Source organism: Pinus tabuliformis, chromosome 6 (genome assembly GCF_031772625.1).
Source record: "Pinus tabuliformis cultivar Carrire ecotype Pingquan chromosome 6, CPIR1, whole genome shotgun sequence".
NCBI lineage: Eukaryota > Viridiplantae > Streptophyta > Pinopsida > Pinales > Pinaceae > Pinus > Pinus tabuliformis.
The window spans coordinates 14883969-14900139 of NC_142292.1; the positions used below are offsets into that span (position 1 = coordinate 14883969).

Consider the following 16171-nt stretch of genomic DNA (forward strand, 5'->3'; position numbering starts at 1 on the left):
AACTTTACTGCCTTTTTGTTTTATTTCTTTTGTTTTTACTTTTTGATAGCTTTACTGATTTTTACTGCTTTCTTGTTTTATTTCTATTTATATTTATTTAGAGCTTTAATATTGTTATTTATTATTTATTTACTATTACTATTTTTTATTTATTGTTTATTATTTATTTTCTTGTATTTTAATATTATATTATATTATTTATTATTTATTATTATTATTATTATTATTTATTATTAAGGGACATTACATACTCCCCCACTTTAAGGAACTTCGTCTTGAAATTAAGTTGAATTATTTAACATTTTATTTAGTTAATTATTTATTACTTCATGTTTGCCCTACACCCTTTGTTGAACTAGTATAACCAACAGGCATTGAAAGTTTTCACAACACCCGGGAAATCTCAAGGAATCTCTATACCTTTTCCTGTTTTCGGAACCAGGCATAAGCCTCCCCGATCTGTATCCTAGTCCAAGGCTGGCCCCAAGGCTCGCACCTAACTCAGACCTCATCTGCCCCAAGGCAGGCATCCCGTACAATGCTCAATGTCTCCGGGCATCTCGCAAGGTTGGTCCACTCCCTCCACAACTCACTAAGGCGCACAACCCCAGGCATCGAAGTCCTTACACCCCTACCAGACTTCGACATCCCAATACAATACTAGGCACCTAGCCTTCAATATCAGGCACTTGGCCTTCTCAAGATGGTCCCATAGCCCTCAAGAGCTATCCATCAAGAGCTATACAAGACAAAGGAACCACTGGCATATGTAGTGTTGATTGAGTTTGTCCCCAGCCCATATGGTGTTACTTATTCTCCCTCGTGCGTATGGGCTCGCACGAGATCATCAAATAAACCGGCCCTCTCGGCCCATTTGTGGAGTCCTGTCAATCATCACACCTCAACATGCAACCAATGCATTAGCTATACCATCATAGTATCATAGAAAATAATCCACATGCCAAGTCTTACATGTCATCATGAGAACATTCATCATTGTTAATCGCAACATTATGAATAATAACGAACTGCATGCTCATGCATGTCATAAATTTGTACGCAACTATCACATGCTTCACCTCATGAAATACCATCATAAGTTATAACATCAACATATTTGCATCAAAGACATATCATGACTTCACATAATAAATGAACCACATGTCAATAAACCTCATATTATAGCATCATAATTCCTATGCCACGTTATGCATATCATATCCACCATGAGTATTCAACATTAAATACCTATCATCACGTAGTAAATGAATATGTCAATATACCTCGACATAACATCATAATGCCTATGCATATCATCATCATCATAAGGATACATCATCACTATAAGAACCACATGTGCATCATTATCCTCCTACGAAACCTCATGTAACATTATATTCAATATCATAACAGTTAATTAAACTAAACTGAAATCATAGTGTACGATTTTGATGTATCATAAAGTTTAAACAATAAAACATGATCTAGATGCTCCATAAAGGTATCTATCTTAGCTAAGTAAGCACTCCTAATTAGTTCACCATACATTTTAATCAAGTAAATAAGGAAAGTCATTAAAAATAACTTCAAGGAAATCAATATCGTAGCCCCACCTTTAAGTTTTGCACAATTAGTAAAAAAAATTGCAACATTCAACTAGAGTGCTTGAAGGACCATTTCAACATTGAACCCCCACTCAAGCTTCTTGCAAACTTGATATATATAAATAAGAAAAAATATAGCATATCCTCCAAACCATGGATTAGTGACAAGGACTTGTTAAGCCCTAAAAAGTCAAGGAAACTACTTCGTTGCAAATTTTTAACATGGAAAATCATAAGCTTCTTATTGACTAATCTCGCTAGGGAGTAATGAGAACCATTCATTTAGGTTTATGTTTTTCAATTTATTTTGAGAATAGTCTTCTCCAAGTGCAAAACAATTAAGGCATAGATTAGAGACTAGAGAGTATAACCCCCACCCCCTTGAGGAGATGTGTTGGGAGTCACCAATAAGTTCTTTTCCCATCACTAGAGGAACAACTTCTTTGGAGCTAGTCCAATGCTTTCTAAGCACAAAGATTTTTCCCCTTTTCTACAACTTTAACCCATCCTTCATTGTTTGTCAATTTATTTTAAAAAATTATCCCAAAATTCTTAAAAAATACCATTTTTATCAAAAAAAATTTATAAAACAAAAAATTCTAATTCTAATTGATAAAAGGCATATTAAATTTTTTTTAAAGTTTTTAGATAGATAAAACCTTCCTGGTCCTTAAAAATGAAAACACTATAACAAAGTTTTAGATCAATAAAAAAAAGCTCCATAGTCTCAAGGTATGAAAGATTATAAAAAACCCATATTCTCTAGGCATGGAAGCACTATAGCGCAAATTTTCAATTAAATAAACTATGAAAATCACCAAAATATCTTAAAATTTTCATTCACCTAAAAATATAATAGGTATCAATTGGGTTTATCTTGAATGGAATAATTGTTATTCTATCCATCCAGATTCAAATCTTTCTAGAGTTGAGAGAGAAGTCGATTTAAAATTATTATAAGCACATTTTAAGTGTGAAAAGCCAGAAAATATTTAATAGAAATAGAAACTACCTTATTATTAACTATTAGCAAATTATTTTTACAATCATAAATAATAGCAAATTATTTTTACAATGGTAAATGATCCCTACTATTAATATAACAATTAAATTATAATCAATTTTCTTATTTTAAATTGAATGTAAAATTTTTATTTTATTGTTCCAAATAAATAATTAAAACAAATGGATAACCCAACCGTTAACATGTGGTACTTAGAGATTGATATTGACCTCTTCATTTCTTCTTTTCTGCCATTAACCTACATCCATTGAAATACAATAAACAGTAAGATATGCAATTATAAACGAACAGAAGAAAGTTAAGGATGAATTTACCCGAGTGAGCCAGGATGCTAAGTAATATTCCTTTGAATCCATTCTCCCTTGGAAAGATAGACAACAACATGGCACAATCCCATTACGTTTTAATTTTATTTTGGTTCCTGATGTTGAGATAATTGTTAGGAAAATGTTATGGAGTGGCTGTCGAATGATCAGGCGCTCCCAAGGCATAATGGCAGCCATATAAGAAGGGGAGAACATAAGCCATTATCATGGTATGAAATCTTATCTCTAGATTCCTGAGACTGGTAACATTTCTTGAGAAAAAATCAACGAGGAATATGCAGTGCTCGGAGCAGACTACCAGCTTTCGCATTGCTCGAATTTCAGCTCATCTTCGGCCTCCACAGGTATGGCTCATGCCAAAATAAATCCAAATTCAATCTATTAAAAAAAATCCCAAATTAATAAGTATACAGTCCCTTTAAATCTTCTTTTTTCTCATATTGTGAATTTATTGAATCTCTGTGTTCTGATTTCCTCAAGTTTTGCAAAATTCTGAAATTGTTTGTAGTTGGGGGACCCCTCTGTCAGTTTGTAGCCCTGGACTACTCTTCTTTAAGCTCGCTACTCTGAGGGTCTAATCAGAGCAGCCTCGATTGCCTTCCTGAGGCACCGCAGTTTGGTCCTGCAACTCAGACCTGCAGCTTCGGACCTATGCCTCAGAAAAACCATGAGTTTCACCCCAGAAAAGCCACGAATTTTCCCCAGAGATGCCACAAATTTCTGTCCCAGAAAGGCCATGAGTTCTGCTGTTTTCTCAGATTGGTGAATCCCACCATTTCTAGTCCAAGATAAATGAGAATTTTACTAACTAAAGTGGAATCTTTCACCACAGAAATTAGTAGAGAGAAGGGGTCTTAAAACTCGCGGAGCCTCAAGCTAAAGAAAACAGAGACAATTCAATTCTAATTTGATGATCCAAAATGATTTCAATTCTCCTCTTTATAGATTCCCTCATGGGTTGTCTCAAATGTGAGGGGTTGCAAATGTCACTCAAAATTGGGGCTTTTTAACCCCAGCCGACCCAAGATTTACGCAATGTTGCGCCAAACATTGGAGTTTCCCCACTTTATCAAGACTATAGCCAACGGGGTTGGATAGACTATTCTGTCCTCCCTGGGGCAATTAATCCACAAGGAACATTACAATACAATACAAAATACCTGGGCTGAGGCTAAGTCCTTTGTGCCCTCATCTACCCTTGATCATGGTTGTCCTTTGCCACCAAATACTGCCCAGCCAACTCCTTTAGGCTCACAGTCCACTTCTGCCCATCTGGCAGCTCCACAACCAGCTCCTTAAACCTGGGCTTATCCCTTCAGCCCACAAACTACTTGCTGTACAACTCAGCCTGCTCTGTTTTCATCTACAGCAGCCTTCAACTCACTGTGGCCAAGCCGCCAACCTTTCCACAGGCTTTGGGGCACTTGACCCTGCACAAATAACCATCGACAACCAGCTCCTTTGTTTCTAAGGGCCTCAGCCTGCCTTGCTTGCCCTGTGGTCCTGTGTCTGGGGCTGAGGCAACCTACGGTCAGCCCTCCTTGCCCTCGGCCACCCTATAACACACAGAACAGACCCTCAACCAAACTCGTCCTTCAGACGGAATTCTTATTACAGCTGCGGTTAGGGTCTTCTAGACCTGTTCAGGCCTCAGCCTCCTCTTTGAATGCTCAGCCCTTCCTGGAGCCTCCTTTCCACAGACCTTAACCACCAAACAGACCTCTAAATCAGCCTTTACTCAGTCACAAAACTCGGCCTTAAGCTGTCCTTTGCTGCAGACTCTCTTGGCAATCTTAAGACTGTCCCGCATCTTCTTTTATTGCCCCTGCGGCTGTCCTTTTAGGCTGCAGATCCTCTAGGCTTGATCTTCTTCACAAACTTCTTGATATCAAACCCTTGAACGAAATCTGGAATTAACCTTTAGTAATCAATTCAACCTATAATGTCCTATTTTTCGAAATTGATTCAAGCAGGCAGTAACTCAGGTAAACTTAAGCTTGGACTCCTTGCCTTAGGAAAATTAGTTGTTGCTAAGGAATCCTCCCTTGTGTTGGATGATCCCAACTTTTAGATCTGGAAGTAGTTGTCAAGGTGATAACGGCAACACTTCCAAGTCACACTCAAGCTAACCTTGTGATGGTGTTGCATTAATAGGGTGCAAGTTTGTGTGATAACAGTTTCCATAGGTTTAATCTGTCTAATACAACTACACTAACTTGTGTTGAGAAAACCAACATACAGACCTCCTTGAATTATTTTATCAAGTTTCACGCTTTGCAATTAAACTTCAACCACAAATGTTCATCCATTGCCTTGCTAAAGAAGGAAAAATTCAAAAAGAAACCGATTGCTGCTCCAACTTCATTATTCCTTGTGCCTTATTTTTTCTTGAAGCAGTAGTCTACTCACAACTCCCATTGTGAGATTTTCCATTTGACTTCCAACAGAAACCATTAAGTTCTTGTACAATATAGGTAGGTTACTAAACAGAGCCATAGCAATATCTTCCTCGGATAAGTTTGTCTCTTGCCAACTGTTGCGTGTTGATAAACTATTGACCTGACATCACTTATATGGGTAACTATCTCCTGCCATCCTCAGGTGGAAGAACTTTCAAAATAGAGACTTCTTTGCTCCATTACTTGTCTCAAACATGCTGCTCAGCATATCCCGTGCATCTCTGCATCACTTGTATGGAATAACCATGAGTCATCATGATTCTATAAACATTATAACAACCTCTTGTCTCTTGTAATCTCCATGTTCCGGTGAACCTTACTTCAGTTCGATGGTCTGGAGTAACACTTTAAAGATTTCCCTGATTTTTCCCTAGTTAATCATTTTCATCTCAAGTTTCGAATGCTGAAATTTTCTCTCACATTTTTGTCAGGTTCTCAAAAACCTCAACACAATTTACAGATTCCAATTATATGCTTGGGTCAGATACCAATGTTATAAAACTAACCTGGGAAGAGTATTTACAGAAAATATAGAGATGAATGGCAGAGTGTAAAACTTAGAAATATGCTGCATTAACTCCTCTACTGAACTATAACTGTACATTTTTAACTGTTGCTCAATCAGTGTTCGTTACAAAGAGTTACCTAAAGAACATTAGAGAATCATATAAGAGAATGCCCTTTTGGCAGGTCAATTGCAGTGGTGTCACCACTTGATGCAGCGGTCAATACAGTTGTCGGTAGACTCGCGGATGGGCACATTGGCAGGCTCATTTGATCAGCCATCTGAAGCCCTATCATCCTGATGAAGTTACGTGGCAGCCCAATAAGGTCTTATAGATTTTATTTTTGATATATTCCAATTCAAATTGCATCTTGATAGATTCAGGACAAAAGCTAGAGAAAATCGAAGTGCAAACATGCTGCAAGCCCATGGACTGGGCAGAAGGATTACAAGGGTTTGCATTATCCCTTCCGCCGATACCAGACGAAAAGTTAACGTCTGCGATGGTATTCCCAATTCAAAGCCAGCTGACGGCAGCAACATAGACTTAGGCCACATCCACAACAAATTATTCGTAGACGTAACAACGGACTGGTGCCAAATAGATTAGATTGACGACTTGATAGTTTTTTCCAGAAAATTGAAAACGACATCAGTGGTTTTCCATTGGCCTATGGTTGAGTTGAGGGGTAAGTAGGAAGCACGTAATATGCGAAGGCCGAGGTTCAAATCCTCTGGAAAGCTTGCCCGCCATACTCCGAAGCAGATCCGAGCAATAAATAAATATTAATCTAGAAAGCATCGATCTGAGTGTGGGACACACCGTGTTGAAAGGCACGAGGCCAAACCGCCCCATAAAATACCTCAATACAGTCACGATCAAAATTGTGCGTTCAATCAAGGGTTTCGAATCCGCGATCACATGAAAAGAAATATCGTGACCAAAGCTTACGAAACAACAAACTCAACCCGTATTGCCTCTGTTTAAAAAAATATCATTCAACCCCCAGTTGGCCTTTACAAGAGACGGAAGAAATTACCATACCTCGGCCGTTTCAGAATCCGTGGACTGAACAGTTTCAGATTCGGCCTCGGCTTCAGCTTCAGCTTCAGAGTCCTCCTCCGAGGGATCATTTTCAGAATTATCGTCAGCCTTCAAAGATTCTAAGGCCTTCTGACACTGTTCCAGAACACGTTGCAACGTTTGTCTCCGGATTCGAACCCGCTTCCTCCCGCACTCCTTTGCTTTATCGTCTTCGACAGAAATTAATTTGGAGGCCCTGTCCTGCAAATTTTCGATCTCATCGGATATTTGGGCAACCGTAGGTGCAGGGTTCGACTCTGGGGCCTCCATGTGTGCTCTTTTTTTTGTTTAATCAGATTGCTATTTTTTTTTGTTTAATCAGATCGAAGTTTTTTAATCAGATTGAAGTTTTCTACATTAAAATATCTATAGGCGGTAAGAGTTGAACTTAGGCTCTGATACTATATGTAACAGCCCCAAAATAAAAACATGTAATTAATGAATAGAGACAACTTACCTGTGGCGATGATGTTTCTCACTTGTGATTTCAGGTTTGAATGCTAGTTGAATTCTGCTAACTGCAACAAAGTCTTGGGGACGACTCTCTACCCAACCGTAGGCTCAATTGCACAAAATCTTACTACAATTGGCCACCCCCGAGCACTCAATCAACGTACTACTGTTAGGGAATCCTTTGTCTCACAACACTATTCTCCCAAGAGAATGGATGATGAAATCATGGGATGATAGAATGCCTTTCATCTTCTTTGCCATCTAGAGCAAACATTGGAAGGGGAACCACATGCACGACTCCATATGTCAACATGCGACTTTACTGCTTTCTTGTTTTAGTTTTTTTGTTTTTACTTTTTGATAACTTTACAGATTTTCACTGCTTTCTTGTTTTATTTCTATTTATATTTATTTAGAGCTTTAGTATTATTATTTATTATTTTATTATTATTTATTATTTATTTACTATTACTATTTTTTATTTATTATTTATTATTTATTTTCGTGTATTTTAATATTATATTATATTATTTATTATTTTTATTATTTATTATTTATTATTAAGTGACATTACACATATTCCCTTGAGAATTAATCTAGATCATCAATTAAAAAATAAAAACAAGTCAATAGATCCTCAACTACCTTAAGTTGAAATAAGAAGTCTTTGGCAACTAGTACAGCCACATTAAAAATATTAATGTGGTTGATATAGCAGAAGGCGTCATAAATATAACAAAAAAAACTATTGCAACATGAAGAATTTCTTATAAATGCACACATTTACCCGATTAACCATGTATAAAAATGTTATGGGTCACCTTTAACTTTGAGAAAAAAAAAAGATCACCCATGGTAGTTTACTCTATGATAACCATTGTCTTGAGCAGGTTTTTTCTTATAAATATTTGGGTATTGACTTTCCTCATCAGCTCAAAGAAAATAATTATTGGAGGTTGGAAAGTTTACTATGAGCTTGAAAACAATTGTAAGTCAGTCGATCTGTAAATTTGGAGTAAAAAAAGGTTACTCTTTGAGACTTTCATCACCCCTGTTAACTTATACGAATGTGAAGTTTGGGGGTGTAGTATATCTAGGTAGTCGTGGAGAAAGATTGAGATTGTTAGCACTCCTTAGTGTCCCAAGGCTGAGACAGGAAGCCAAGGAGGTAACCTCAGACCAAATTTTGACTTGGTATCTAGCCCTACCAAATCAGAGAGGGATCTCTCTTTAATCTCACAACCAATGAAGTGATTGGAGAGAAAAATAGATCTTAGGCTAGGTATTCAACACATTAGGGTTTTGAAATGCAGTTTGTTGGATCAAGCTCATAGATCTAGGAACTAGGTTAGGGTTTCGAATGATCAATTGCAGGGATGAAAATGAGGCAAGGTAGGTATGTTTAATGACATATTTGGGTTTTCATTGTGGTATAGGGTTGAAAAATGAAGGATCAAAATGAGCATATGACTATGAATTCATTCATCAGAAGAAATGAAACACAAACATGAAGATCTCATCAAAACAGAGCATAAAACTTATGAATTCTTTTTAAAAACTAATGAGATGATCACATGAAAGAATACATATGGTTGCAAGGAGAAATAAATATTCAAATTTATGATAAAACTAACAAGAAACACTGTCAATAGGCATACCACGGGAATCCCAAGATTATAGCTACAACTGTCTTTAATATCAATGTAAAATGGTGTACACTAGCTTCTAACCGTGATTACCAAGTATTCAACCCTTGTTTTGACTTCAATCAGGCTTCATATATATGAGAAACCAAATTCCCCCTCTCAAGGGTCGAATCCATCATCATAGGAACTAATTACATCAAAATCTCTAACGATGCCAAAAACTAGGGAGGTTAGAAACCAACTCCCTTTTTACACTAACTGATTTAGTTGACTTTGAAAGCATTGATTACAATGAGATTTACTCTTACCATCACTAGGAAACTTAATTACATCATGTAGAAATAATAATAAGATTAATTACATCAAGAAAATTTGATTTTCACCGTGAAAACTCGAAAAAAAGTTTTCTCCACAGAAGCGCAGCGAAATCCACAGAAGCGTACCGTGTTTTGAGTGAGTGTTTGGATGACTTTGGTTGATATTTGAGCTTATATTAAGGTTGGTAAAGGTATATGATAATGTCCACTAGGCCTATGAAGCTTCAATTCAGCAAAAACTCACCTACAAGGCACCTCAAAACTCATTCTACCAAAACTACTCCAAAAGCGCAGCGTGTGCCTCAAAACAGTGGCAGAAGTGTGAAAAACTGATGGTTTTTTACCTTTTCCTGCAAATTTGTGAGCTGACATGAGATACCAAGTGTATTTCTTAGATGTACTAGTCAAGAGACACATGTACATACTTTCCATTCATCATTTGAAGCCTCTGAGCAAAAGCGCAGCGTGATCACATTGCGTTTTTGTAGGGTCAAATTTTTGGGTTTTCGGCAAAAATAGGGCTCAAAGATGGAGTAATATCTCTCTAACCATAAAAATTTTTACAAAAATGAGAGAGGTGTGTATTTTTAGATATGTTATGAACAAAAAACTCCATTTTTCAAAAATGCTTTCCCATTTGTTCATAATACAAGTTTGAAGTTGGTCACTAAAAAAGTAGCGAAAAATTGCAGAAGCGCATCATGTGACAACAGTAGCATAGCAAAAGTTTGGAGAGTGATTTGGAGGCCTTCCCAAAGGATTTTTTGTCTACAAGTGGTATTATGGGAAATATTATGATGTCTAGTACACAATAGAGTCATCAAGCACTGCAAACACCTCATCCACACCCCTGAAAAACTGTCTTGAAGTCAAGTTGTCTAAAAGTGCAGCGACTCTCCTATAGCAACTGTATTTTGGGAATTTCTCTCAAATAATAACACGTGCATAAACTGAATGATTTTTTTGTTCTTTGGTCTATTATTGACAAAAACATCTTTCACTTTTGTAAAATTCGTCTTCATTACTTCAGAAACGGATTTTGAAGTAAGACTATCCATGTGTATAGCAAATGGCCTCAAAACCCTAAAAATCATGCCAATCATCTCTGTTGATACCAAGAATTCTATCCTTGCTATGGTGGTCTTGTTCCTTTTGAAATTGGTGGAAAATAAATTGGTTAGCTCACTGTGATAGCCCACCTCTTGTGCCTTCTCACAAACCCTAAGCAACCTACTTGTTCAAATGATTTCTTGATGAATTGTGAAGCATTAATCTCCTGCTTATGAGTTGGTTCATATCTAGAGACATTTACTCCCCTGTTGTACTTCTCCTTTTCATTGGCCATGCTGTTGGTTTTCTAGGCAGAAAACCCTAGTTTGATAGGAGGGAAGGGTAGGGTTTAGGATTGGAAAATAGGGGGAAAAGAGCAGCTAGTTTAGGGAAGCGAATGGAGGGGATAGGGATTAGGAAAAATTCAGGAGGTAGGGGTAGATGTTAGTGACACATGGGAAGTGAAATCTCATTGAATGGATGAGGGAAGAAGGGTAAAAAGTGCCAAACACAGTCAAAACCCAAAAACGCAGCAGAAGCGCAACATGAGCTAGGTTTTGTTTTGGGAAAAAGTGGTGAGATGGGGAAAACAGGAATTGGAAATGGTTGGGGAGGGACTAACAAGTGTATACAAGGGTGTTTAGGCAAAAAACATAGGGATTTTCTCTTTGAGATGAAGCAAAAACCAATGAAAACTAAAAGCACAACGAAACCCTAGGAGAGGGATTGTATTTAGTTTTTGTGAGAAATGATTACATCAAAGAGGTGATGAAGTGTTGTACTTACTTGCTCAAGGGTATCTAAAACTTGTAGAGTGAGGATTGAACTTGTTGTTTCTTTCTTTGACCTCCTAACCCAAAAACGCAGTGTGCTCCCCAGAAGCACAACGTGCTAGTGCAGAAGTGCAACGAGCTTGATGGCAAGGGTTTGGGTGATGAAAAATGAAGGCTCTAATGGCTGAGATGAGTCACAATGGTGGAGAAGATCTCTTGGAGGATGAAATGAAGTCTTTAAATGCTTGAATGGTATTTTTATTGTTTGAAAGTCAATTTTTTGCTTTGGTGATGGTGTGACATCACATGTACCTTTGAGAAATGACATGATGAGGTAGTGTACTACAACTTTATTTCTCTTTTTGGAAAAGTTACATCTCCATGTGGTGCAAATGTACCTTTGAAAACTTTTCCCTAATTACTAACTCCCATGATGGTGACTATGGTGATGACATGACTCCCTACATGACTTTTGATGACATGATCTAATGATGACACCAAATGCATATCTTAAACCATGATTTGGAACTTTGAACCCTTTAAAGTATGAATGTTTATGATTTGATGACCAAAATGATGACCAAGACACTCATTTGATGACCTATCACAAGGAATGATGATATGACCATGATGACATTTTATGACCTTGAAAATGGAGGGAGTAGTAATAATACCTAGACACTGACCAATGACCATTTGACAACTAGGAGATGTCAAATTTTATTTGAAACTATAACAATTTGACCTAAGACCTTATCAACCACATGAAAGAGTATATTTGATCACTGAAACTACGTGAACACTAACATTGGCTCCAACTGGGGATGGCAACTCCTTTAGGATGTGTCAAGAACATCAGAGACCAGGTAGCCTTATCCATTGGGAAATGAAGTCATATAGAAAATATTTGACACTCAAATGAATAACTAATTAAACTTAGAAAAACAAAAACTGACTTGACTTGACTCAACAACTTGGCTACTGACTGAACTTACTTATGGCAGTAGACCATCGGGATCTTAGGGCCTTCACTTGGGGCTTCAAATCCTAATGATAACCACCCATCTGCTTGCTATATATATATATATATATATATATATATACAATAATGTGAAATGATCCCTTTGGTGTAAATAATCCATCAAATGGCTACTTACTTGAATCCTGCTCACACTTTCCTTGAGTAGGCAGAAAAAACAAAAGATAGGTAACTCCAAGTGTCCATTGAACATGTGCTCATGATCCATAAATACAAGAAAAGACATCTTTCCATATGGATGCAACAAATCAGTAAAAGGATCCTCAAATAAATGTACATTGAGGTTCAGCTCATCTAACAGAGTGTAATTAGGCTCTAGGTAGTCTTCATACCATGGGTTCAAATTTTTATTTGCATCCTTGCTTTCCTGAAGCTTCAACTTAAAACTGTCATGATAAGGTTGCAAGACTTCCTGTGACCTTTGTGATGAATGTGATGAGACTGTTGATGGACAAGACAACAATGATGTTTGATGAACTAAATCTCCCTTACCCCTGTTTTCAGGCTCACAAACAACCAAAGGAGGACCACTCTGACTGCAAAACTCATCCAAATAATTAGCCATCGAATCATTTAAAGTCGACAAGGGTTACTGCAACTCATTCTATATGGGTTCTGAGGTAACTACAGGCTCTTGAATCAATCACAGTGTTTTTAGATTCGATGAGTACTCCATACAATAAAAAATAGGAATCTCACATACAATAGAAGGTTGCTGCCATTTTAAACTAGCTTCAGATTGGGTCTTCGGTTTGGTGAGCTTATAATTTTCCTTTATCAATTCAAATGCAACATAACATAAAGGTAAAGAGTTACCGTCAACGAATTCATCAATCTCTTTGTGTTCACTGTTAAAGTTGTAAGATTGCTTACCTGATTCATAACTTTCATCAAATTTCTCCTCGTTGTCATAAACCATATGTGCAAGCTGACTTCCTTCCTTAAATCGCCGAATTTTAACATCTTGCTGAGTGCATAGTGTTGATCTCTTTTTAAGACTGTCTTCAAATGAAAAAATGAAACAATCAGTGTTAATATCATGATGAGACAAATAACCAACCTCTCCTCCTTTCGCCAATTGTGCTTGTGAAGGAGGATTTCTTTGTTGCATTCTAATAGTAGGTTCATCTTGCAAGGAAAATATTTGCATTAATCTTTCCATAGTTTCTATCACTACATCCAGCCTATGGTCTGACAATGGAAAAATATTCTTAATGCTTCTCTCCTTTCAGCTTCAATTCTAGTCCTTCTTATCATCAGATTGGTTTCCACATTAACCACAACTTTCTGCATGTCCTCCAAATTAGCAAGATTCCTCTCTCTAAGCTGATAAGCAATCTCAGCTTCAAAACCATTCAGAAAATGCAACATAGCTAAACCTGGGGGAAGTTTTATATCTGCAAGCATGGCATTGTAAACTCTGTTGAAACGCGTAGAAAAGTCCTAGACTGTTTCGTCAGGCTGTCTCTTTAGGTTCTTATACTCATCCATGATCTGGAAAGGGTTCACCTTGACCTCCCATCTGCTGAGGAAAACATGTTCAAACTGCTAGAAAGAGGAAATACTTCCAGCTGCCAGACTTTTATACCATGTATTGACTTCTCCCATAAGGCTTTGAGCAAACAACCTTAATTTCGCGTCCTCGTAATCAACCTCCTCCAAATCCATAAAATCAACAACTCTATTGACATGCTGCGTGGATGTAGTCTTACCTGTACTATCAAGTTTGGGCAGTCTCTGCGCATAACTCTATGGTAACTCATGCAAAGGGGCTGACAGTTTTAATGGGGAAAACCGAGCAGCAGACATGACTGAGATATGAGGGGGAGTTGTTTCAGCTGGGCTATGATTGACGTTAGGATTTTGTTAAGGACAACTAGTACAAACACGAGATACAATTGCAACTTTAGGAGAATCATGTATATCTCTCAAAGAGGACTCGTATTCATATTTACATTCTACATTTAGGTTTAACAGATAAAAGAAAATCCCTTTAATATACTCAGGAAAGAACATGAGGCAATTAATACAACAGAAGATTATATCCTGCAAAAGTTTCAGGTTCAAGTACCTGATTCTCACACGCTATTTTCCCATCTTTCTTTGATGAATTTTGTACTGCTGTAAATCTGTTTTGAATTCTTGGAGTTGCCTGATGGGTAATTCAACCTTTACCATCCCTGATTGTTGTCCACCATCAAAATCAGATCTGATCCTTGTCGTTCACACCCAAGGAAAATGTGACCTTTCGTTCCTCAGCAACAGTGCCAAAAATGTTAGCATTCCTTAGTTTCCCAAGGCTGAAAAAGGAAGCTAAGGAGGTAACCTCAGACCAACTCTCTCTGATTTGGTAAGGCTAGCTACCAAGTCCAAATTTGGTATGAGGTTACCTCCTTAGATTCCTTTCTCAGCCTTGGCAAATTAAGGAGTGCTAATAGAGATGATCCAAAAGCAATTCATAACCTATAACCTCAAGATCAAGGGAAATATTCCCTATCCTACCCCCTTAATCGAAGTTGGCATGTACCCCATTGAAAGTGCAACTATGTTTAGATATCTAATGTATAAGAATAAGCTTCACAATATGGAATCCAAGAGGTTCCCAAAAATTGCTTCTAACTTTAGTGAAAACCCCCACCTACGTCTCAAGCGCGAGTGGCATTAAGATGCTCAATCTTTTCTCAACCTTTGGGGGATTAAGGAGGAGATCATCATGGGAAGCGAGGACAATATCAAAGATAGTATTACCTCCGGTTTTAAGGACAAGATGTGGAATGCTAAGGAGATGGAGGGTAAAAGGAAGCTAAAGTACTATAAGGAGGTGATCAACCCCACCCTTGATAACCAAAATTATACCTCTTTATTGAGACTAGCACTAAGAATAAAATGAACATCGCTAGGATCAGAACTAACTCTCATGAGCTCTGGAGTGAGACCGAGCGGTGGTATACTCCCAAGACTCCTTGGGACAATAGAATTTGTCATATTTGTGATAGTAAGAAGGTGGAAGAGGAAAATCACTTCCTTTTAGACTGCCTGGATCTTTCTCACATCCACTCTCAATTCCATATCATAAGCCACACCTCCAATCTTCTTGAATTATTAATCCAACCCAACTATAGTGATCTTGGAATGCTTCTTTCCCTCCTCCTTGATCATAGAAACAATATTTTGAAGAATGAAAATTAGACTCTCTTTTCTTGAGGTCTTGTAGACCACATTGGTCTTAGTGGACGTTAATCATCATCATCATCAAAATGGACCATTTTTCTAAATAAAATTTCTTATATATAAATGAATGCTATAAATAATAACGAGGAAGTTATCATGGAGGAACTTATTAGAATTGGAATAATCTCAAATCCCTAGGAAATTGGTTGGCGGAGAGCCAATAAGAATCTAACTTTTTAAATTTATCAAAAGTAATGGACCATTTTGATAAATAAAAGTTTCTTATATATAAATGAATTTTATCAATAATAATGAGCAAGTTATCATGGAGGAACTTATTAGAATTGGAATAATCTCAAATCCCTAGGAAATTGGTGGGCGGTAGCCAACAAGAATCTAATTTTATATATAAATGAATGTTATAAATAATAATGAAGAACTTATCATGGAGGAACTTATTAGAATTGGAATAATCTCAAATCCCTAGGAAATTGGTGGGCAGGAGCTAAGTGGCAAAAATATAATTTTTTAAATTTACTAAAAGCCAATGCAACCTAACAAACTCTGTAACACACTACAACCTTTAATAAGAACTTATTAGAATTGGAATAATCTCAAATTCCTAGGAAATTGGTGGGCGGAGAGCCAACAAGAATCTAATTTTATATATAAATGAATGTTATAAATAATAATGAGGAACTTATCATGGAGGAACTTATT

At 37.1% G+C, this 16171-nt stretch overlaps 2 protein-coding genes across 2 annotated transcripts in view; one reads left to right on the plus strand and one right to left on the minus strand.

Moving 5' to 3' along the window:
- Window positions 1–1110: 1110 nt before the first annotated feature.
- LOC149256984 (uncharacterized) lies at window positions 1111–7307 on the minus strand. Its single transcript, XM_089413398.1, has 2 exons — window positions 6964–7307; window positions 1111–1248 (listed from the first exon to the last, which is right to left on the minus strand). The coding sequence occupies exons 1-2, from the start codon at window positions 7270–7272 to the stop codon at window positions 1216–1218; spliced, it is 342 nt and encodes a 113-aa protein (XP_089269524.1). The 5' UTR covers window positions 7273–7307; the 3' UTR covers window positions 1111–1215.
- Window positions 2865–16171, plus strand: part of LOC149256985 (silicon efflux transporter LSI2-like) — a 244438-nt gene continuing 231131 nt past the window's right edge. The window contains 2 exon segments of the mRNA XM_089413393.1: window positions 2865–3298; window positions 6104–6244. The gene's annotated coding sequence lies outside the window, so the exon portion shown is untranslated.

Excerpts from the sequence above, each read along its gene's own strand:
- LOC149256984 (XM_089413398.1), bottom strand. The coding sequence starts at position 7,272 with ATGGAGGCCCCAGAGTCGAACCCTGCACCTACGGTTGCCCAAATATCC. Across the intron at positions 1,249-6,963 it reads CGGATTCTGAAACGGCCGAG|GTATTTAATGTTGAATACTC; the intron begins GTATGGTAATTT and ends ACGTGATGATAG.